General features: G+C 35.8%; 1 protein-coding gene across 9 annotated transcripts in view; it reads right to left on the bottom strand.

Annotated features, from left to right (window-relative positions):
- Positions 1 to 525: 525 nt before the first annotated feature.
- The window catches only part of ATP11B (ATPase phospholipid transporting 11B (putative)), a 130,714-nt gene continuing 106,501 nt past the window's right edge, over positions 526 to 24,738 (bottom strand). For 3 of the 9 annotated variants that reach the window (XM_032174068.2, XM_032174063.2, XM_058427030.1), the window contains 3 exons: positions 24,019 to 24,184; positions 9,231 to 9,364; positions 4,895 to 5,203 (listed from right to left, as the gene is read on the bottom strand). In XM_032174068.2, the coding sequence (XP_032029959.1) occupies positions 5,122 to 5,203; positions 9,231 to 9,364; positions 24,019 to 24,184 (382 nt within the window). In that variant the 3' untranslated portion in view covers positions 4,895 to 5,121. Of the gene's footprint in view, positions 2,323 to 4,894; positions 5,204 to 7,415; positions 7,492 to 9,230; positions 9,365 to 16,873; positions 17,000 to 20,237; positions 20,324 to 24,018; positions 24,185 to 24,738 lie in introns of those variants that run through there. The other 6 variants (XR_009209508.1, XM_058427028.1, XM_032174066.2 and 3 more) reach the window with 6 other exon arrangements.

The following is a 24,738-nucleotide window of genomic DNA, read 5'->3' as shown; positions in this document are numbered from 1 at the left end:
GGATTAAACATCATCATGCAAATGATAACCATAGTGAGATACTTTATTAGAATGGCTAAAATTAAAAAGACACCACCAAATGTTGGCAACTGGAACTCCCATAGTTGCTGGTGGGAGTGTAAAATAGTACCTACAGCCACTGTGGAAAACTTTTTGATAGTTTCTTATAAACATAAACCTACCCTATGACCCTGCAATTCTACTCCTAGTTATTTCACAAAAGAAGTGAAAATGTAAGTCCACAAAGAATGTTCATATAATAACTTTAACAATAGCCCCAAACTGTAAAAAAAACAAATGTCCATAAAGAGGAGAAAGGACAAATTGTGGTACATTCATGCAATGAAACACTACCGAGTAGCAAAAAGAAAACCATGGGTCCTGGCACGACGTAGATGAGTCTCACAGACACGCTGAGCAACAATGCCAGACACAAAAGTAACACACTGTGTATTTCATTTACATAAAATTCAAGAGTAGGCAAAACTAATCTATGACAACAGAAATCAGAAAATGGTTGCTGGGACAGGACCAAGAGGGGAATAAATTCACTGCAAAAGGCACAAGGGAACCTTGAGGAATGACGGAAGGGTTCTTAATCTGGTTTGGGGTAAGGGTTACGTGGGTGTAGAGATTTATCAAAAGTGAGTAACTATAATCCTAAAATCTATACATTTTACTGTGTACAAATTATATCTGAATATAAATCATTTTACCTTAAATCAGTATTTAAAAATTTGATTGATCACAGGGCACTCTGGCTGTTCATAGAGAGGTGTGGTGACTTATCTCCATTTACAACAGCCTGAGTCAGCTCTTCAATATAAAACTTGAATTGTTTTTGAATTCACTAATTTTTTAGTGAGATGCGTCTAATAAAATTTTTTTCGTAAATTTCTTATTCATCATGTTCTACTTGTATATTAGAAGTTAAAGACAGTAGTCACCCTAAAGATAGTCCAAACACTCCTTTTTAAATATAAAAACAGATGCCTAAACTGATTTGTCTAGGATCGTATTCTTATTACATCTCAAAAATACATCATTACATAAATCATGCACTGTCATCCTTTGCAAATACTAACAACTGGGCAAAGACAATAGCTTAACTTTTTAAGCAGATGTAGATTAGACAATTATGTCTGTTCTAACTGGCAACCGAGGAAGCAGTGAAAATAACTGGGTGTCAGGAAGCTGGAATATTTTATATGGAAGTATACATTCTATCAGTTCTATATTATTTTTAAAAAGCACATATTTTTTATGAACCAGGGCATTTCCAAATTCACAAGTGCTCTTGGCTGGCTTTTCATGAATGATGCAATTTCTAGTTGAGGTATGCTGGTCTTTACAGCTGGCGCATTCCTATCAGAGCCTTTTCCAGGAGTTGTACTGATGATCTATAAAAAGCTGGGTAAGAACTACATTTTAAAAAACTGCAGTCAGTGAAAGGCATAAATGATATCCCTGTACTATAATGAAGGGTAAATACAGTAAAATTTAACTTGAAACAAGTTTGGCAGTGCAGGTTGTGATAAACAGAGACAGGCTTAAAATGCTTAAATAAAGGAACACTTTTAATTATATAGGAAAATTTTTATTTGATAAATATAACTTCATAAACTTTAAAAAATTATGGAGCGCTGTACAATAATATACTACATTTACTGACAATGCAGAGAATTTTTAAAGGATTACGTTAGCCACAGTGTCTTAGGTCCAAAATTTTAAACTAAGTATTGCTACAGTATTTCCAGATAACTCGTTCCTCATAAAAATCTAAATTACCATTATTACAAACAGTTATGATCTATTTTTTATAGGAACAACATTCAAGTTATTTCACATAAAACAGCACTTTAATAATGTTTTATGAAAATAGATAACTCATTTCAAGATAGAAATAAAATGTAAGTGGGGACCAAAATTAATAAAACATGTTTTATGTAACTCTTTGGTGTGTTATTTTTATTAATACCTGCTTATATCATACCCCAAACTGATCTTTACAGGAAAAACACCAACATGGAAGATTCTCCCTTTTCCTACAGCCTTCACGAGATTTTCAGAGTAGCATATTTGAAAAACTTTTGGCTCTTAACTGTCAGTTTTCTAGTGGCCTTGACTCCTGCCTATTAGGAGTCTCAAGCGGTCAGAAAAGTTCAGTCTCACAATCTTTTGCAGTAGAAATGACCTCAGTCCTGGTACTAATCGTAGGGCAGAATGCAAGTATTTCCTAAGGTTGATTTGCCTCTGTTTAGTCTCCTGTTCAGGATAGGGCCTGGGCGTGGCTCAGGTCTGGAAGCCTTTGTCTATCATGAGCTTTAGACCCAAGAAAGAGGAAAAGAGGACAGTTAGAAAATTCAACCATAAATTCTCCCCTTTTCTCAACTCGACAGTAGGTCTTCGTAGCTGTAGTTCTCCCTGGCTCATACTTTGCTCTGCCCAGGGTGAGCCTATGCCTGCTGAAGCTGAGGCAGGGTGCTGAGTCACTTAAAGCAGCTGAGGGGCAATTCTGGAAACTGACTTGGTGCTTGCCACTATCTATCTTCAGGCTTACAGCCCTCAGACGAGGCAAACGGAGGCAAATCGATTTGAGACCACTGATTAACTAGCAATAACACATTTAGCATTTTGCTCTGGTTTTGGCAGATAAGGGTAAGTTAATTATCAACATCATACTTTCCAAAGAATTTTAAAAAGAAATATGCAAAGGGGACACTTTCCTTGTGACTACTGGTTACGTAGTAAGAGTTTTACAAGATGAATATAGCACTAGAAAACTACTGAAAGCTTGTGGACTGCATTGTTACTTTATTAAATAAATGGAAAACTTTTCTTAAAATCACAAGATAATTTTGCTTTAAAAACGGAGTGGATTTGGAGTAACAGTTCAGGATGAGCACACTAGTGGATGCCATTTACTTTTTAAAAAAAAATAAAGTTCTCCTTAACTAACTTCAAATGGTGAGTACAGAAAATTACATCAATCAATCACACTTTAAGCACCATTATAGGCGAGCTGACCTCCTGTCTTGCTGCAGTTGGTCATAGGCTATTTTATGACTTTGGAGTCTTTGTCTAGTGTCCGTACTCAGTTTATTTGATGGCAAATAAACACTGTCATGTAAATGTAATGCAGGCCTATTGGATGTCGTTTTGTTATATGTACGTTTTGTAAGAGATTTTATGAGCAAATTTCCATATCCTCCACTACAGTACTCTACTGAGTATATCTTCAGTATTTCCTCTTCCGGAACATGAATTAGTGAATGCAGACATTATATGTTGTATTATTCTTTCTTTTAGTATTTCCAGAATAACAGATCTTCCTAAATCCAGCTATGGAATATCTAAGTTAAAGAAGGACTATTTTTGAAAATTAATATTTAGCTTAATAACTAACTTAAGATCCTTACATCACTGGAACAGACAAATGTTAAATTAGCAAGAAAATAGTTTACAAGCAAACAAAGATAAAGTCTTAATTTCTGTCTCTACCATTCTTTCCCCTGCCAGTCCAATTCTAGAAGCCTTATATTCATGAAATGGGAAGGAAGCTTAGGGCTGCACAATAAATCTCCATAAAGGAATGACATTTTCAAGGGAAAACTTGGTAAAACCACATTTAACCATTTTCTTAATATGTATACAATCATTATTTGCTTAGAGCTGGGTAATAGTTCTTAAACTAATTAATAATCGCTTCTAAATCTTAAGACAACATTACTTTTCAGTAAAACAAAAACAAATGACAATACTGAACTACTTGATAAATTCAGGATGGAAGTTGTTAGGTTTTGAAGTGCAATGAGTTAATTACAGTAACATGTACCCGATTAATCATTCTTAGCATTGTAATTTATTGCTAACGTTACCTGACACAAGTTTAGCATTTTAGACTTTAACAATTTACATTCCATAGCCACACCTGAAAATATGCCTTGCACTGGGACACTGGCAGAACTCACTGTATTGTGGTAGTTTGCTATAACTTAGATGACATAACCTGAAAATAAGATTATTAACTGAAACCCTTTATTCTAAAATCTAGCTTACAGAAAGGGAAGAGCAAGTCTACGCTGGCTGCAGAAAGAGGCTCTTCTCTTTTTATTGGTTTAATTACCCATATTCTTCTGATTTGTATAATTAAACATATTTGCAATATTTAAATACTGTCCAAACTTTTTATTGATATAGTTAAACTTTACAACGATGTCATGAAATACTATACACAGAGCCTTCAGGTAAAGAGAAAAAAAGCAAATTTAAATATGTTAACCAGATTAAAGCATGCAAAAGATCCAATGATAAAAACATTAAATTAATAATATGCTAATGGTATCTAATTTACCCACTATAGGGTCTTCATACTCTGTCACAAAAATATTAGTAAACGTCAATTTGAAATTCGGTGAATGGACCTGATTCCTGATTTGTATATATGATATACCCTTGCATTTATATGGCTAACTTTACAGGCTGTGTTACAGTACAGTTAAAGGAACTGGTATAAATTTACTCCCCATACTGCAGTAAATAATGGTTGGAAATGATTCTTCTAATTTGCTCTGTGAACTCAGAATGCATTAATGAATTAACAACACAGGTCACTGAGGGACCAAAATTCCTCAGTATTCACATTAACTTTTCCCATGAAAAGCTTCAAATATAACTCTAATAAAAAAATAGAGTTCTCAAGGCAAACTTTCAGCATAATTTACAGAAGCAGATTTAAATAGAAGAGTCAGTAATCAAGCTAATACTAAAAAATACACTTTACTAAGATTTATCTCTTTTTTTCTACATTTATATTAAAATATAATGGCCTCAGCAACAGACTGAAATGCCATTAGGAGTCCCATAAGCACAAGGGACAAACCAGACAAAGAGATGAAAAATGTCTCTTTACTCTCAAATTTTAACATGTTCAGATTCAAATTAAGGGTGTTGGGAGGGGCTTGTATTCTTTGTTTGTTTGCCATTATAACTCTGAGTGGGTGTGAACTACTACAAAGATTTCGGAAATTAATTTCAGAGCTAGTGTGGCCATTAACAGGGTGATCACACTGAATTTTAGGAAAGGAGGTGAAATGGCTCCCACAAAGTACTACTGCCCCTTTAACAAGTAGATGAGTCCATTGTGGAGAGAGTCAAGATGCTCCTGTCGTTGGTATAGAAAGGATCCGATGCACTCCATGATCTAAAGTAACAATAAGAGAAAAGTTTGGCTCACCAGGACCTATGTTTTAATTGAGAAAAAAATTTACTCTAAAACTTAGGACCCAAATGCAGTCACTGATTGATTCATTTAAATGCTAAAGAGAGGTTCTTCATACTAGTATTGAATGCCCAAACTTTCTATTTATATTATATAAAAACTTGGGAAAAATAATGCTCTAGTCATCATATAAAAATATTAGCCAAAATTCAAACATTCATTAGCATTAAAACAGTTTCTATATGTAGTAAAGCATGAGATGCTTTTAAAGTCTTAACAATTCAGTATGTTATTAAGAGTTATGCACATTCAGTTTTACTGAAAAGTTCAGTTTACAAAAACAAACCCAAATCCCACTTACCAAAGGCTTTGGAATGAAACAGTAGTATGTTCCTATTCCTGATCATTTCATTTCAGCTATAAATCCTATTCTAAAGACTTTAGCGTAATTAGCTTGAATGTAGTGAATGATATATTCAAAAGGCATCAAAGACACCTGTAGGTCACTAGCGTTTTCACTTAACTAAGAACAAATGATCCTCTACTGGTCCAGAAAAGTTAAATGGTGTCTGAATGATAAGGCCCTAAAGCAATTCGTTACATAATACTTTATGTGCAGCTGTAAACTTAAATTAGCTTGAGTTAATTTAAGCTAAAATAACTCAAGACCAAAAGTAGCCTGCCATGCTTAAAATAGACTAACCTAGTTCAAGGACAATGTTAGGATCACCAAGTGAAAGGTTGCTTTTCTTATGAGACTAAACACATTTAACAATAAATACATTTTATGTAGCTTTTTCCAGGGTTCCCACCTTCTCTAAACAGAGATATTCCAGGAAGAGATGAGCATTAAAAATGGCCCCAATTCACCTTTGTCAAATATTTTCTCTTTCCCAGAGATGCTAAGTTTGTATGTAGCTCAACTTTAATTCGACTAGTTTCTAGAGAAGCTGGAACAGTATCTACCTTAGGTTAGGGAAGGACTTGTTCACTACTATCTCCCTAGCATCTAGAACTGTGTCTGACATATATTGGGCACTCAGTATTGGTAGAATAAATGAATAAAATGAGAAGATGAAAATTTCTTAAATAGTATTTACAGGGGAGAAGTAGGCTTTTAACTATAACTTTTAACTATAACAGCTATCAATACTCCAATTATCTGGAGTCAGATGTCCAATTCCAAACTGCCAATACTTTATATTAGTTTTTCTTCTTTCCATATTGCTTACACAGAATAATCTTATTAGGTAAAGTCTCCTTCATTTTTAATTTTTTTCAAAGCACACATGTGCATTCAGATGTTAAATATAATTTTTGACAGAACATTAAACACTTGAACTACATATTACTTTCTATGTAGAAGATAGTTTTGATTAGGATACAGTAACTTAACTGTTAGTAATATACGAACAGAAAATCTTTTATTGCTAAAATCCAGCTCTTTAGGGTGCAACATGGCATATCCTTTATAATGGCACCATGACGCTGCCCTTGAAACTCAGCCTGCAATATGGGACACTTCACTGACAACATCAATTAGTAAAATGTAAGTCGAATTTTTGTGCCTGGATGGTACAAATGTAATCACCAAAGAAATCTGTCATATAAAAAACACTGGTGGCATTTCTCAAGTGATGCCCATTACTCTTGAGTTTACTATGTCAATGGAACACACAGCCAAGGGCTTCTACATCTTGGAATGGCAGTCTCAGCCTTGCCCTACCTCTTAAATTAGACATGAAATAGAAATATAGAATAGATGCTGCTCTAAAGTCACAATGGAAATGCCCAACACATTTCACAAATACAATTATATGTAAAAAACAAAAACAGAACTCTACGTATCAAAATGACTTTGAAAGTTTAAATATAATGTTAATGCATCTATGGCAATTTTCACATAGCCCTTGAAAAGCACCAGGTAGCTTGGTGTTATTATATGACTTTATCCCCTAGAAAAGAATGAACAGGTCTGAAAAGACTTTCTAGATTATTCACATGAGAAAAAAGGTAAGAAAATAATAGTAACCAATAATATAACCTGTGATGTTGGAGAAAAGTGGAAGGGCATTTATAGTCTAATATGATATTAATTACTAAGTTAAACATTTTATTAAGAGAATAAAAAAATTCAGAAAAAAATAATATGGCACAATTTTAAGTGAAAAGAAGTATAGATGATAATAGTTACCTTCAAGAGAACATGTCAAAGTAAATTCAATAACTCCTGGGGCAGGTTCAAAAGAGGTAATGCTGCATCAAAATGGCTATGTAAAGAATAATGGGGGCATATTACCTACATAATCGATCTCAAGAAAATGGATATATGTATACAGCAGAAAAAATGTGGGGCTCATTTAAAATTCTAGTTTTAAAAAAATCATTAACAAAAACGTATATTGTCATTAAAGAGAAATTTCCATTGAAGGAGAAGTTGAAAAAATTCTGTAAAGGTTCTATTGTATCTTAGTCTAACTCGTATCTTGATTCTGTGCAATGAAGCTATGTTATTAGGTAAAATAATATTATAAATCAAGCTCTTTTGGAACTTCCTGGCCTAGGTACTTGACAGAGCCACATTTTATAATACAATTATGTAAATCATAACAAAGTCCCAGAGTTTAAGTGCTCAACCTTCTACGTGGAATGAAATTACTACAAAATGATATCACAGCATTATGGAAATATTTCAGATCACATGTTATAATCAAGTCAGAATAAATGGGGACTGAAACCACAGACATTATGTTAACATAAGAATGCTATTTATAAATTCAATTGTATCATAAAGGCATGGCTAAGCTAAAGCTCAAGTGAGAACTAACAAGTTCACCAGTAAAAGTTACCTGAATTTTATAATAGATGAATGATATCATACTCATCATTTTTTTTTAAAACACAAAGCTAACCAAAATAATAAAAATCCTTTTTCCAGTAGATAGGAGTAATGCCTTCTTTACTCTTAATAACCTGTTCCTGGGGTAATTTCCAAACTTTTCCAAGCCCTGGCAAATGTAGAAAGTGCTAATATTCATGTAGCACATTTGGGACAATGGGAACCAACATATCTCCCTGCCCATTTGTACCTCCATGCATACCGTGTACTGCTGCCCTGATTTTGAGAATATGGTATCATTCACCTAAAGAAAAACAAGTGTGGAAAAAGCTCTTTCTACCCCCTAACATCCTCTAAATAGTGATATAACTCTTGGGGAAATGTATGAATAAATAAATCCATTGCAAGTTTAAATGAATTTTAAATGGTGTTTACCAAAAGGTGGTATTTTTTTTGTTATGGTGCACAAGAGCAGGCATGGTGATAAATCTCATTCAAGAAACAGATTTAGGAGGGGACAAAAATGCTAAGATTCTTTTACTCCATAATTTAAAGAGCCTGTTCTAACTCATACACTTTTAATTAGACAATAAATACCAAGCAAAAGAAGCTTAAAAATCATGACTCATTTCAAAACTTCATTACAGACATAAGAGGAGGTAGGGGAGCAGAAATACAGCCTTTTGTGTTTATAAATACCTCAAAGCCTCAAATAACCAACTGGAAAATATACATACAGAGTAAGAAAAGGAAAGCCTTTGACTTCACTGTTATGTTGAGATTATTTTGTAAAGACAAAAAGCAAAAAAATTTAAAAAAAATAAAAAGGAAATAGTATATGTAAAATTTAAAAAAGAAAGTTATACAAACCATAAGAGTACCATATACACACTCCTACTGAGCACATTTTAGAAAGATTATGAAATAAAATTTTTTGTTCATTAGATGAAGTCTCTTCAAAGGTGCTTTCTCTTCCTTTGTGAGTGAAAAAGCCCTTACCCCAAAGCCACAAAGTGAAATCTACCACCAAAGAGTGCTAATCAATAGCAGACTTCCTGCTTCAGTTGGTAAAACCAGCTGCTGATTTATTAGGTATCTAGAGCTGCAGGTTCATCCTGTTCCAGATAGGATACTCATCTGCAGCAAAGGCTACTTAGAGAGATTTCACACCTGCTGATGTGGGTCGGACTACATCTTCCTATAACTCGTTCCAGCATTCTTCCAACAGATGCACATGCTGCTTCTCCTTCCGGGAAACAGCACATGGAGTCCAAGCACTTGATACCTGCATTTGTTTCAGTAAGCTGCGGGAGGTGAAGCAGAAAACATCAGTTGTTTAAAGATTTGGACTTCTGAAAAGCATTGGAAAATTACAACAAGCACTTTCAAATAAAAGGTAACATATATAAACCTACATGTTTTTCTATGATATGGGAAACATATGAAAGGCTTTAATTTACTAGAGTATAACCATACAAAATTATTTTAAAGCCTCGTATCCTAAATTAGAGGTCTAGTAAAATAATTATATAAATTAAGAAGCTGGATATTATTTAAATCTACTTTTAATGTTTTGTTTTAATCATTTATTATGGTCAAAATGATTTCCATCAACCACTCAGGAATGTAATGAATTCCAGTTCTGCATGGAGTTTTTCTTTAGGTGAAATGCTCCTGCAATTTCAATGAAAAATGTCTAACAATTGAGATAAGTGGAGTATGAATTATCTTGAAGACTGGGAAATAACAATCAGGCAGGACCTCGCCCCAATCTTCAGTAACAACAACAATGGCAGCACACACTTTACATATGCTTTACTATGTGCCAGGTTCTAAGCACTCTACAGATATCCACTCCGTACTTATCTTTGAAAAAAGCATCATTTATCATAAATTGCTAAAAACTTTTAAGTGGCAATCATCCCAGCATCAGCTCATCCTGCTTTTTAACAGTTAGCTGTCAGTTTAATAAATTAAAATTTATTAAACAAGTGAATAAGTAGTACTATCAAGATTTGAAACTGAATTACTTTCTGAAAGTATGCAAGATTTATGTTGATTCACGCATAAATAGCCCAGCAAGATAATTTTATTCCACATGACTAACAATTTTAACTAAGCAAAAATGAGGGGGAAAGATGGTATGACCACGTAGCTCGATGAATCCCAACCCTGGTTTTGTTTGTCAAGGATGCTCCGAAATTTTTCAAGGCTGTTGTTTTAAAAAAACACCTTATTTCAATTCACTTTCTTTTACATATATAACATCCTACATAACACATCTTTTGAGGATAGAGAAGGAGAATAAATACAGGGTTGTACTTCCGCGAAGGTTGGGAATCACCATGTGCTGGGTGCAGGCAACAGAGGATGTTTGTGGAGATGCTCACAACGAACAGAAGAGACGGAAGTGGTGGAACACAAACCTGGCATTCTGAATGTAAACTGCTGATGTCCTGCAAGATCCATGCTCAGAAGATTCAACACCACACAGTGTGAAACAACATGGTTCTTATCTGGCAACTGCCTGATGACAGTGTCCTAGGATCAACTAAGCACTGAGCCAAACTTGACTTGTTCTTTCGTTACAATACTCTTGGTTTAGAATTGTTTAGGGCACAGTTTCTTAAACTGTGTTTTGTAAGATATTTACAGACATTTCATGAAAAAAAGGGGGTCGGTGTTCAATTAAATTTGGGAAACACTAATTTAACAAAGTTCTAAACAGACTTTTAAAGTAGAGGACTGTCAAGTCAGGATACATGGTCATCTCCATGGGGGAAGCCTGAGATATCATAATTCTCCCACTCATTTTCTTAGTGGGAGAAACCATACACCCCCACCCCGCAACCAGCAAACATTAAGCAACACCAGGAGGATCATTCATATTCAGAAGAATAGTTTAGGAAATGCTGGTTTAGGTAACAGGATTTCATCAGTTTTCCAGTATTCTCTTTGGGTCTCTGGACTCGTTTCCCCAATCTCAAATTTACCCCTTGTAGCAACCCAGACTCCAGGGCTCCTACATGCTCAAAGGATAAAGCCCCACACCCCATGAAGCCTTGAAGGCCCTTTACAGCCTGACCCCAGGCTGCCTTTCCTGCTCTGCTTCCCAATGCTCTGGTGCAGTCTCCACTCCAGCTAACCAGTGTTCCCTGCCTGTGGGCACGTGTCGGGGCCTGCCATCAATCAGGGTCAGAATGCTGACCCCTACCTCAGGGTTCAGCTTAAATCCTACCATCTCCATCAAACTTCCCTCACCTCTCCAACGATGAGTCATCTCTTTCTCTGATTCTATTTCACTGCTTACTTGTATAACTTAATTGGCACAAGCACTTAAACTTCTATTTATTGAGCAAGGTACTGTGCCACTTTCCACAGGGGATAGTAACCCTGTGCTTATGATTTTAAGAGGCAGACTACTCAGAAAATAGGAGGGAAAGCTCAAACCCAGCTGCTGTTAGTGGTACTGGTGGGAGGGCATTAAGATTTCATGAAAAAGGTGGCATTTAAAATACATCTTAAAGGACTTGGGGGGGGGGGGCATTTCAATAGCAGGAGATGGGGGAGAAAAGATATTCCAGGCTGAAGGAGGAGAAAGAGTGGCTATGTGTGGGCAGCAATGTGGTGTGTATTCAACAGAAGCTTAGCCTAAGTGTAAGGGAGTGCACGGTACTGTCCCCTTGCAAAAAGACCAGTTGTGACTCAAAGTATGGTCCATAGATCAATGCTGATCCATAAACACTATTACTGGCCCATGAAGAAATAAGCATTTCTAATCTGTGAGAATAAGAGCTTAGAAATTTTTACAGCAGTTGGACAAAGTATGTTTATAACTGTTAAAAATTGGGGCTTATTTTATATATCTTTAGATTTCATTTTCCTATAATTCATTTTTATTGTATTTGTAAAAGCACTGGCTCAAGATAAACTGGAAATTAAAACAAAACAAGAAAATAACAAACTGGTCCTTTACCACATTTCCTTGGAGAGAACTAAACCAGAAACTCAAAAGAGCAAGGATCTTGTCTGACACTTTTTAGTTTAACATGTGCTTTGCTCAAAGCTGGTGCTCAATCAACTGGGAGAAATTCATCGAGATGACACCCAGAAGGTAGCCAGGGCCTGAGTATCCATATATGTGCAAGACACTGCCTTGGTCTGGATCTGACCTTGGTAATCATCTTGCTTTGCATTCATCACCTTTCACTTTATTTTTATTATTTTTAGAGACAGGGTCTTGCTCTGTCATCCAGGCTGGAGTGCAGTGGCACAATCGATCCTAGCTCACTGCAGTCTCAACCTCCTGGGCTCAAGCAATCCTTCCACCTCAGCCTCCTGGGTAGCTACTACAGGTGTGTGTCATCATGTCAGGCTAATTTCTAATTTTAGTAGAGACAGGGTCTTACTATACTGCCCAGGCTGGTCTCAAACTCCTGGCCTCCAGTGGTCCTCCCACCTCAGCCTCTCAAAGTGCTGGGATTACAGGTGTGAGCTACTGAGCCTGGCCATCCTTCACTTTAAAACTGAAGGACAGTTATTAAAATATGGACATCCCAACAGAGAAGGTAAACATCTTGAAATGTCAAAAATTTTAAGAACTGACTTCTTCAGATCACTTTTTGAACTAAGTATATATATGTGTATATATAGTTTGTATGTATACGTTTCCTTTTTTCTCTAAAGAAAAAAGAACTCAGCTGCTTGTTTTTTTTTTGTTGTTGTTGTTGTTTTCTGGAGACCGAGTCTCACTCTGTTGCCCGGCTGGAGGCTGGAGTGCAGTGGTGTGATCTCGGTTCACTGCAACCTCCACCTCCTGGGTTCAAGCAATTCTCATGGCTCAGCCTCCTGAGTAGCTGAGACTACAGGCACACACCACCACGCCCAGCTAATTTTTTGTATTTTAGTAGAGATGAGGTTTCACCATATTGCCCAGGCTGGTCTCTATCTTCTGAGCTCAGACAATCCGCCCACCTCAGCCTCCCAAAGTGCTAGGATTATAAGCACGAGCCACCGTGGCCAGCCTCAGCTGCTTTTAAAATGCTGAATGTTGGCTGTGTTTCTGTAAAGCTATCTATAGAAAATGCTATACTGTTCTCTAGCAAACCTCCAAGCTCTACTACTTTCCCATATATACATCTTTGATCTCAATATTCAGGAACTGGGAGCTCGGCCAGAGTACCTGTATAGACATAGTTGCCAGTATAATTGGGTGAGGGAGAATGGGAGTGGAGCATTTAGAGCTCATTTCATTCAAAGTAAGGAGAGGAAATCATTACGTTTTGGGAGACCACTTATAAATAACAGAAAAGAAAAAAAGCATAGTAATGGGAGTGAGACCCTACCTAGTGGTAACAAGAGGTAACTTTTAATTTACTAGAAGTTGTGATTGGTAAGCCTCACTTTCCACCACACTTGCTCCCAGGAATAACCACATAATTTAGTGCTAGAAAGGCTGTCAAGCAAAACAACTATGTCTATTCAACATGACTATGCACAGATAACAACAATGCTCATCTTCACAGAAACTGCCTTTTGAAATAAATTCTGGCTCACTGCTTTTATTTCCATTATTTTCATGTCAATGACAATAAACACTTAGACATTTCTTATTGCTTATACAAAATATTTTCCTGAAACCTTACAACTTTCCTTAAATCTTATAAATTTTAGAAAAATGTCTTACATTTCTAACATTTTTTAGTCACATCTATGACATTCTATCAAATCAAATAAAGGTTTTTGTTTTTTAAAGTTTAGATAATTAGGTCTTTTGCCCTTAAAGGTGTTCTATATACTGGATAATCAAAGTGAGCACCTTGCATGGCCTTAACGGAGTTATTTGGAAAGAAGCTTTAAACTCTTAACTATAAAAACAAAAATGAAAAAAGAAGAGGTTTGTGTTTAAGGAAATGTTTTTCTTTTTAATGTAAAATCAAGTCATCAAATATTACTGATTTTCAAATCTGATTAAGAATCATAAAATCTCTAAAACAAGTAATGAGCTTCATCTCATAATTCAGAACTGCAATGGAGATAGCCAGGAAGTGATGAAATCTGAGTAACTGGTACATCTTACTCAAGGCCTGTTTCTCCAAAACATTCTTCAAGCTCATATTCACTCTTCTAAACTCCCTTTCCTCTCTCCTTCCCTCTAAGTAAAATAAACAACTTAGAAAGACTGTCATAAAATACTTCCATACTGTCTTTTAGGCATTTCTCAAGAGAAAGAGATTTCTGTATGTATTACATACCTAAGAATATGGACCGGGCGTGGTGGCTTACATCTGTAATCCCAGAACTTTGGGAGGCAAGGAAGGTGAATCACTTGAGGCCAGGAGTTCAAGAACAGCCTGGCCAACAAGACGAAACCCTGTCTCTACTAAGTATACAAAAATTAGCTGCGTGTGTAGTCCCAGCCTGTCTGTAGGCTGAGGCAGGAGAATTGCTTGAACCCAGGAGGTGGAGGTCGCATTGAACCAAGATGGTGCCTCTGCACTCCAGCCTGGACAGCAGAGTGAGACCCTATGTCTATCTCAAAAAAAAAATAATAATAATAATAATATGAGAATTATATTGATTTGGTAAATTTATTTTAATAATCTGGCTTATTCTTAGTTTGAAAGAGGACTAAGGGCCTTTTGTTTTAATGTATTTTACTGGTTACATAAATAACAACATATGACTAGGAATTTGTAATTTAGGTGAGGAAGAAATTAATACCTGTGAAAAATGATAAAATCCCCAAATTTAATGCAGAGGGTAAATTAACATCACAGGGTGTAAGAGAGAATTCACTTACCGTTCCTAGGCAAAAATCACCATAATAAGGCTCCTGTTATTTAATGGGAACATTCTAAGAACCCAATTCTCAGCTGTACTGTACATTTAATGGACATATTAAAGCAAAGCAGTACCAGATCCACATCATATGAAATATCCACTAGAATCTGAATGTGTGGGGAACTTTTATTACAGAGGACACAATTTTATAGTTTTAGTATTGTCAGGTCTCAAGTAGATTATCTGCTTTGTGGACTATCCAGGGCATAACATAAATCCTAGGCAGCAGCAAGCTCTTCATATGAGCTTTCTTTGGAGCTCAATCAGAGCCTATTAAAAAAAACTAAACATCTTTCTATAGCAAGGCACAATGCAAGAGAAATATACTGTAAATATAATCATATGAAGCATACCAAAACAAAAATTCAGAATTATTTTGAATATCTTTTCAACTGATGATATTTAATAACAGAGTTGATTAATTTTTCATTTAGGGCAATCCACTAATCTAATTTAAAAACTGTACCTTATCGAATAGTCCAGATTCTTCAAATTATTCTACCTGTTCCAGGGTCTGATTTATAGTGTTGTTAAAAGATTTACAATTTTCAAGTGGCTTTGCTACAGTTTCATCACTGCTTCTCCCATATGAGACAACAGCACTTTCTTGACTAGTAATTACAATAAATAAAATAGCAATTAGTCCAAATAATACAATTATTAGTGGCAGGAAATTTTATCCTCCATAATTACTACCAATCCAAATATTCTGCATATCCTAATTAGGTCTAGAAATGGTTGTCAGGGTTATTCCTCGAGAGAAGAGAAAATCAAACTCTCATCAATTTTTTTCTTTTTTTTTTTTGAGACGGAGTCTCACTCTGTCACCCAGGCTGGAGTGCAGTGGTGCCATCTCGGCTCAATGCAAGCTCCGCCTCCCAGGTTTATGCCATTCTCCTGCCTCAGCCTCCTGAGTAGCTGGGACTACAGGTGTCCGCCACCACGCCTAGTTAATTTTTGTTTTTGTATTTTTAGTAGAGACGGGGTTTCACCATGTCAGCCAGGATGGTCTTGATCTCCTGACCTCATGATCCACCTGCTTCAGCCTCCCAAAGTGCTGGGATTACAGGTGTGAGCCACCATGCCCGGCCTTCTTCTTCTTCTTCTTTTTTTTCAAAAAGATACAACTATGAAAATTTATGAGCCAGGTGTGGTGGCTCACGCCTGTATCCCAGCACTTTGGGAGGCTGAGGCAGGTAGATCGCTTGAGCCCAGGAGTTTGAGACCAGTGTGGGCAACATGGCGAGACCCAGTCTCCACAAAAAATACAAAAAACTAGCTGGGCATGGTGGGATGCACCTATAGTCCCAGCTACTGAGGGAGAGGGGTCTGGGGTGGGAGGACCGCTTGAGCCCGGGAGGTCGAGGCTGCAGTGAGCCATGATCGTGCCGCTGCACTCTAGCCTGGGCAATGGAATGCGGCCCTGTCTCAAAGAAAAAAATTTATGAAAAGAATGGAAAGTTTGTTGAATATCAGTCAGCAGAAAATTTCTCAGTACTAAGTCTAAGCACCCTACTCTTTGATCATTCAACTTAAGAGGTGACTTAGATAAGTAATTCAGTATCTAACTATATTAAGATGGGTAAATGATACACAACTACAACTGCAAGGGGGAAAATGATTTCAGAGATAACAGAAATAGCATGATATTTTCAAAAGGAGAAGTGAAAAGGAGTATTTTCTTGAATGTAAGACAATAGGTAGTGAGAATATCTTCACAGCTTAGAATGTGAGGTGAAGTCTGATTTATCTTTGGAACTCTAAAGAGAGATTGACAAAATTTTCAGGGATGGACATACGAAAAATGTAAAGACCACAAAAAAGGAAAACAACGAAACTAAAACAACATATGAGGAACAGTGAAGGAATTAGTAAAGAAATGGAAATGTCAGGTCAGGTGTCCCATGACATGCCCCCCAAGCATGAGAACTTAGCGGATGAGTCCCCGGGAAGGTCCAGCGCAGTACTACCTAGTGCACGCAACAACTGTCCTGCTGGCTGCAAGCCTCAGCTAGCAGGTGCCTACTGTCCTCCCCTCTGTGCTGGCTTTCAGCAAATTCATATGCTGAGCTGACTGAACCCTTATCTTCTTCCATCTGGAAGGACAGAAAAGCAACAAGTCTCATATTACAGAATGATACTCTTCACCATATAGAAGTTTAAGATCAAAGCAACAAGTTGGCATCCACAATCTGAGGCACAAAAGAATGTTCAAAGAACAGTACATTTACTGTCACAAAAGAGGGCTAACGGGAACTTCTTAAGGGGAACACAAGCACACAAAATAAAGCCATGATTTTCCAGTGCACAAATCTCTAACTAAACATATATTACAGCTAAGTTAAAACCAAATTTCTTTCAATAAAATTCAGTTTCTTGTATTAAATTCATTTGCCACCAAGATTTAGGGTTCTTATTGCAAAGGTATGTCCAATTTCTCACCTTTCCTGCTTCCCTTCTCAGAAGACTTCTCTACTCTAACTGGACTTCATGGCCTTAGAAATGTTAAGCATGTGTGCAAAGGGCTTCACCTGATCTATTTGTTAACAAAAGAAATTTAATCCTCAATTTGAAACAGATTTTTAATGAGGGTCAATAATTTATATGAATTTCAGTTCTTTTTCTGTATTTGTATTAGAGATCTTCCAAGGAAGTTTAAAATGTTTCCATAGCCATCTTTATTTTAAATCTTATTAAATTACAAGACAATGTCCTTAATGAATAAAAAATAATTTTGCCTCATCTCTATGTATTTTTCCAGGATTAAGACTGACCAATATTTATTCCTATGAAAGATGCAATGCTGAATTTCTGACATAAACAAAAAATAAGCAGAATTTTTTGGTTTTAAGGGTATTCTAAGTTTATGTGAAGATACCTTAATAGCTTTGCCTATAGTACAGGGGAAGAGGGGAAAAATACTCAAAATGAGCTTTGTTTATTCAAAAGAAAATTGTTAATAGTTTTGTACTAATCTTTTTTTTTTTTTTTTTTTTTTTTAAGAAGAAGTCCCACTCTGTTGTCCAGGCTGGAGTGAAGTGGCATGATCTTGGCTCACTGCAATCTCCAACTCCTGGCTTCAAACGATTCTCTTGTCTCAGCCTCTCGAGTAGCTGGGATTATAGGCGCCTGCCACCACGCCCCAGCTAATTTTTGTATTTTTAGTAGAGACGGGGTTTCACCAAGTTGGCCAGGATGGCCTCGAACTCTTGACCTTAAGGGATCCACCCGCCTTGGCCTCCCAAAATGCTGCGATTTACAGGCGTGAGCCAACGCCTGGCCTTAATCATCCTTAAGAAGTACTAACTTGATTAAACATTAAAAAGCTCTTAAAGATATCTGATATCCATACAGTTTTCCTCTCTGTCACAGGAGTAAATAGTTAGGCTATTACGATCAAACCCACGGAATATTGCTCAGTGCAGTTTAAAAAACTGATGCATTCAAAATTTAGAGGCTGCATCAGCAGAAAGATGTATATGGGCACTTGTTCTCCATGCAGCTATGAACAAATGCCCACCTAGTGGCCACCCACTGCTCAATGTGAGTAACTGTTTTCTCAGCCTGGCTTTTAGTTGAGCACAGTATTTCTTCTTTTTGCTCTTCTATGATGCTGATGGTAAATAAACAGACCACAATACGTAAAATGATCATGTGACAGGTGAAGAACCTGGAGGCCCAGAGGTGAAGTGACTTGGTTAGGACCCACTGGGAGTAGCACCAACTGCAGCACCAGCATTCAGGTCTGCTGCTCTCTGAACAGTGTTCTTTCCCACTTGTTACACCACCTGATTGGAGAGTGGCTTGCAGAAAGACCATCTCACCAATATCCTGTTCTCACTGTGATCTTTCACAGATGAATGTTCAGCTTACTGTTTTATTAGAGTATTACAGAATCTGTGATTTCTTTGATTTATGATCTCCTTTCTCCATTATTCTTAAATCTAACTTTGCTAAAAAAAAGTGGTTTGATTTAAGCCAATATGATATATGAAAATACGATTTCATAAAAATATGATTATTCACAATACAAAAGTTAATATTTATATGACAAAACAGTTGGCCAGAGTGTGCTTTTAAATAATGAGCTCTCCTTTTGCTTTAGAGTTAAACAATTAGATGCTCAAAAATGTGATTGAAAGCCACTGTTTTTAAAGTCACCTACTGATAAAATTGTGATACACATATTTGGCTCAGCCAAAAGTGAAGGTAAATCTTTAAGTTTGTTTTAATTTAGTTCTCATTTTAAATATAAAATTTAGTTGACTACAACTTAAACACCCATTTGTATACTCATCTGTAATTATTACACCATTGTAGTTTGAAACAGAATATTTTTTAAAGTTGAAGCTAATAATAAAAAACCTGAAAGTTGTAGTAAATTTTTAAACAGCTCAATATTATGAACTCATAAGAGTTTTATAAAAGGTTAAGTGGTGCTTTGTAAAAGCCATTCATTTGATCAGATGAACACAGAAAGATTAGAAACCTTGAGAATAAAACAGAATTTAAAATTCAAATGAACACAGAGAAAGATTAGAAACCTTGAGAATAAAAAAGAATTTAAAAAAATACGTGATTAAGAATCTGTAAGAAATCAATAGGGCAAGAAATGGAAAAGTGTCAATTTCTAAAAAGAAAAATAATAACATATTACTTTTCCCCTTCAAACCATACTTAATACATAGTTTTAGTATCTTAATATAAAAAGTTCTAGAATTTAAGCTTTCATCCCTTTCTATCAAAAGACATCTCTAAACTATTATTTTTTGTACAAACTGACAGAATGAATCTGTCTGTGGAGATAAAGATAAGACATACACACACATTGTTCAATTTATAGATGCACTAAATAGTAGCCAGGATATGAAATGCTTCAGCAGCCATTACAATATACAAACATAAATATGCACATGTATTTACAATACAGATTAAGGCAAGATAAAAAAAAATGGGCAACTCTCACTTGCAAGTATGTAGCTTTAATTACTCAACATGCAGGAGCATTCATAAATATGGATAACATGACAAGCAGAAGCATTAGAATTGTACTAGAAAAGGTAGTTAAGGTGTAAAAAATATATTAATAAGGTATAGATCTCTGTTCTGTGATCACGTTAAATTTTTAGCTGAATTTTCTTCTCAAAGAAGAAATGGATTTTTTTTTTTTTAGGTTTTAACGTATATGTTAATAAAGGTCAAATTATCCAGAGACAGGGCCATGCTAACAAAAATGCCCCACTCTTTATTCATGCCTCTGCCCATGTTTTGGTATTGTTTAATTGACCTTTAGCATGCAGAAGAGTTAATGAGGCTCTACTCCTCCTACTCTACCTAAGTTTGCTCAGCTGATTCCTTGCCCTCGACAATGGCTGCAGTGCGATGAACTCGTCACTTAAAGCAACTGTGTTGGAGTACATCTATAAGTGGACAGAAAAGGAATGGACACACAACAAGTCAGTGAGCTGTATTCATCACCTAAGAGACAGACACAGGACAAGCTTTGTAAATACATCTGTTCCTACACGAGGAATAAATATCATAGGTGATACACATACATGACTAACATTTGTAGGGCTGTTGGCTGTGCCATCAAAAGAATTTATTCTTCACTCTTAACACCACATTGTTATTCTGGAGAAAAACAAGGCTCAGAAAACATGCTGACAGCTCTTCCTTTGATACGATTTTTCCTGCTAGTTTTGGTAAACAATGAAGTAGCTGACAGCTTTCTAGCCATTTCTCCATCATTTGAAATCAGGAATGATATAAAGCTAAAATAATGACTACTGCCTGTAGCAAAGGAATAATGTTACATATAGGATTTCAATGACCATATACTGTTTCAGCAGAAAAAAGGAAAGGAAAAAACACACCAACCCCAGCAGGCTAGAAGATCCCTGAGTAGAAGAAGAGACTTCCTTCTTGGATTAGACCACCTAGAACATCCAGTTAAGTCATTCAGAAGTAAATTTAGTGAGCCAAGAACGAAGACTATACTAGCTTTTATACATAGATAAAATGATTGATTCACTGTACATTCCATTTTTAATCAGACTAAATCAATTTTTAGCTTGATAGTGAAAGAACCAAAATATATATAAGCACTTTTAACTTTTAACTTGTCTAATGGCCTACCTTAAGGTAGTCCAAATATTTCCTATGTATTCCTTTAAAAAGAGGCTATAGGAAAGGTAATAAGAATATTATCACCTTTTATATGATTAAGAAATCTCTACGAAAACATGTAAGTGTGCAAATGCTCTGCCTAAAGTAGAATTTCTAAGGATAAACATAAATACATCTGATTACAGGTTGAGTATCTCCAATCTGAAAATCCAAAATCTGAAACTTTTTGAGTGCAGACATGATGCTCAAAGAAAATGCTCATTGAAGTAGTTCAGATTTTGTATTAAGGATGCTAAATCAATGAGTATAATGCAAATATTCTAAAATTTTAAACAATCTGAAATCTGAAACAAGCATTTTGGATAAAGGATACTGAACCTATATTTACTCTTACAAAGAATTTTTTTTTTTTTTTTGTGAGACGGAGTCTCTCTTTGTCGCCTAGGGTGGACTGCAATCTCTGCACCCCAGATTCAAGCGATTCTCATGCCTTAGTCTCCTGAGTAGCTGGGACTACAGGAGTGTGCCACCACGCCCGGCTAATTTTTTTATTTTTTAAAAATTTTTATTTATTATTATTTTTTGAGATGGAGTCTTGCTCTGTCGCCCAGGCTGGAGTGCAGTGGCGCCATCTCAGCTCACTGCAACCTCCACCTCCCAGGTTCAAACGATTCTCCTCCCAAGTAGCTGGGACTACAGGCGCCTGCCACCATGCCCGGCTAATTTTTTTTTGTATTTTTAGTAGAGATGGTGTTTCACCATGTTGGCCAGGATGGTCTCGATCTCCTGACCTCATGATCCACCTGCCTTGGCCTCCCAAAGTGCTGGGATTACAAGCGTGAGCCACCATGCCCGGCCTATATTTTTAACTTTTAGTAGAGACAGGCTTTCACCATGTTGGCCAGGCTGGTCTCAAATTCCTGAGCTCAAGCCATCCACTCGCCTCGGCCTCCCAAAGTGCTGGAATTACAGGTGTGAGCCACTGCACCCGGTCTCAAGAATTAAGTCTTTAAAACAATGCCATCCATATATTTTGGTGAAATATAACTGTATTTAGGTCAAAACAGGGAGACAAATTATTCTCCATAAAGATCTAGAGTAAGTATAATGGACAAAGCCTTAAAAATAGTACTCTTTTATTGTGAATTTTTTTTTTTTCAGAAGATTAGGAGTAGTAAGATAGGCAAACTTTCTGATATATATTTAAGTAATATATTGCAGAGTGGAAAAGTCTGTCCACACTGATATAAATATATAGGCATGGACAGATAGAGGAATCAGATTATGCAAATTGTTTTAGCCCCATTTGGAGATCAGTATAACAGAGCAACGTTCTCATCCTCATTTTACTTACAATGATAACTGTTTTACTGAGGATCAACTATATACAGGCTCAGTGTGAGGTACTTCATACTCATTATCTCTAACAACCATGTAAAGTAGCAATTATTTTTCTGATTTTGTAGAGGAGGAAACAGGCTTATGAAGTGCTTGATCAAGGACATACATAGGAACTGCTGAAACAATATCCGAATTCAAGTTTGTCAGGCTTCACAGGCGTATGCTGTCTCAATGGTGTGAATGTGTATATTGGCTAGGATTCAGTTATCAAAGCAAATAAATGCTAAAGAAATGTTGTGGACATGACCAACTGAAATTAAAACTAATGCACTGGTCAGGAAGCCTAACTTACATCACCAAATGTTTAGGAAGTAGTTTTTCTATTTGTAGGATGAATATACAACTAAATTTCCAAAATTCATTTGGCATGTTACAAGCATGTTTAAAAAATCTCAACCTGGGAAGAACTAAATGATTAATAAACTCAGGGCATAAGAGTGGACTAGAAATGTTTTTTAGAGTATTTATCCAATACTATGATAGAGTTAAAAGGACAAACTGAGAGATTTCTAGCTCATGTACTAGTCAAATATATAAAAAAGACACATTCAACGAAATAGCTACTAACCTTGAGCATCTACTATGTATTTGGAAATTATTTCATTTAATCTTCACTAGAAAGGTAATAAAAGAGATATTTCTATCGTAATTTTACCAATGAGAAAACTGAGATTCAAAGTCACAGAGATACCAAGTGGAAGACGTGGGATTTGAACTGAGATCTATCAGGCCCCAAAGATTCTTAAGCACTATGTAACATATTGCTAATATTTGCTGTAGTTTAATATTTATTAATAAATATTTAGTGAGATAATGTATTTTTAAAAATTCTATTCTGTACAAATTATTTAAAGAATTCATTTCATACTTTTTTGGTGAAAAAATATAATCAGAAAAAATATTACTCGGCCGGGTGCAGTGGCTCACGCCTGTAATCCCAGCACTTCGGGAGGCCAAGGCAGGCGGATCATAAGGTCAGGAGATCGAGACCAGTCTAGCCAACATGGTGAAACCCTGTCTCTACTAAAAATACAAAACATAGCCAGGTGTGGAGGCACGTGCCTGTAATCCCAGCTACTCACGAGGCTGAGAAAGGAGAATTGCTTGAACCCAGGAAGTAGAGGTTGCAGTGATCCAAGATCGTGCCACTACACTCCAGCCTGGGTGACAGAGGAAGACTCCGTCTCAGGAAAAAAAAAAAAGAAAAATTACTCAAATTCTTATGTTTCTAAAGACATGGCTATAGATCTTCATTATATATCTATATGATAGAATGCTGTGATATTACTTTAAAAATATTTACTATTATTATCTGGATATAATTTGATAGTTTCATACCTAAAAACAAAGTTTTACTAACACCACAATGTAATTAAAAAAATAATTTATCAGTAGTCATAAAATTAATAGAAATAGTAAGAAATAACTTCAAAAATATCACATTGAACAATGTTTATGTTACAAAATACTTGAAACAGGAATGGCTATTTCCTATTTTCTGACATAAACAAATTATAATGACAGCTATTCATTACTAAAGATCCCTAACTAAAAAGATACTGAATTTATTATAAAAAGTGGTTACCTGTGCCTTTTCAGTACTTGTAGGGTGGAGGTGTCGGTCAAAGACCTTCTTTACGATATCAAGAAATAGACATGTAACAACCATGAGGATTATGGCAAACCAAGCAGAACCACTTGATAGGAGCTGAATAAACACAAAATACATATTCTGGGAGCCCAAAAATGGCCTGCAAAGAAAGACAATGTGCTTAATAAAAGTGGAAACTGAAAGACTTAAATCAAGACATCATATATAAAGACACTATGGTTGAAAGTAACAAGTACTCCAAGAAAATGTTCAAAACTGAAATCAGTATAATTTAATTAACTGAACTAACAAAACAAGATAAGCTTTAATTGTTAAAAATAAAACAACTATAGTTTTTATTAGGAAAATGGCAAGCAGTTGACCAGATAACCCTATCTTAGTGGTAGTGGATCAGAAGAATAATGTAGTAATACAGACTTAAGGGACCAAGTAAACCAAGAAAAAGTGTGTAATAAAATATTTTAGAAGGCCGATTATCCAAATCTTAGAATGAAACCTTTATTCAGAGGCTCTTCTTCGAAAACATATTTTAAAATTAATGTACTCATGAATACTGGTTTTACATAGTAGTAGGTATTATATTCTTTTTGGGTTTTTGTATATACTACCTCAAAAGAATACGGTGAAATATAGAAATATTCATGAGTATCCTTTTATGATCCTAAATAGAAGTTAATATTCAGCTAATCCAAA

The sequence above is a fragment of the Hylobates moloch genome, unplaced genomic scaffold (assembly GCF_009828535.3).
Source record: "Hylobates moloch isolate HMO894 unplaced genomic scaffold, HMol_V3 SCAFFOLD_13, whole genome shotgun sequence".
Taxonomy (NCBI): Eukaryota; Metazoa; Chordata; class Mammalia; order Primates; family Hylobatidae; genus Hylobates; species Hylobates moloch.
The sequence above is the reverse complement of the archived record's forward strand: the minus strand, read 5'-3'. Positions and strand labels throughout refer to the sequence as shown.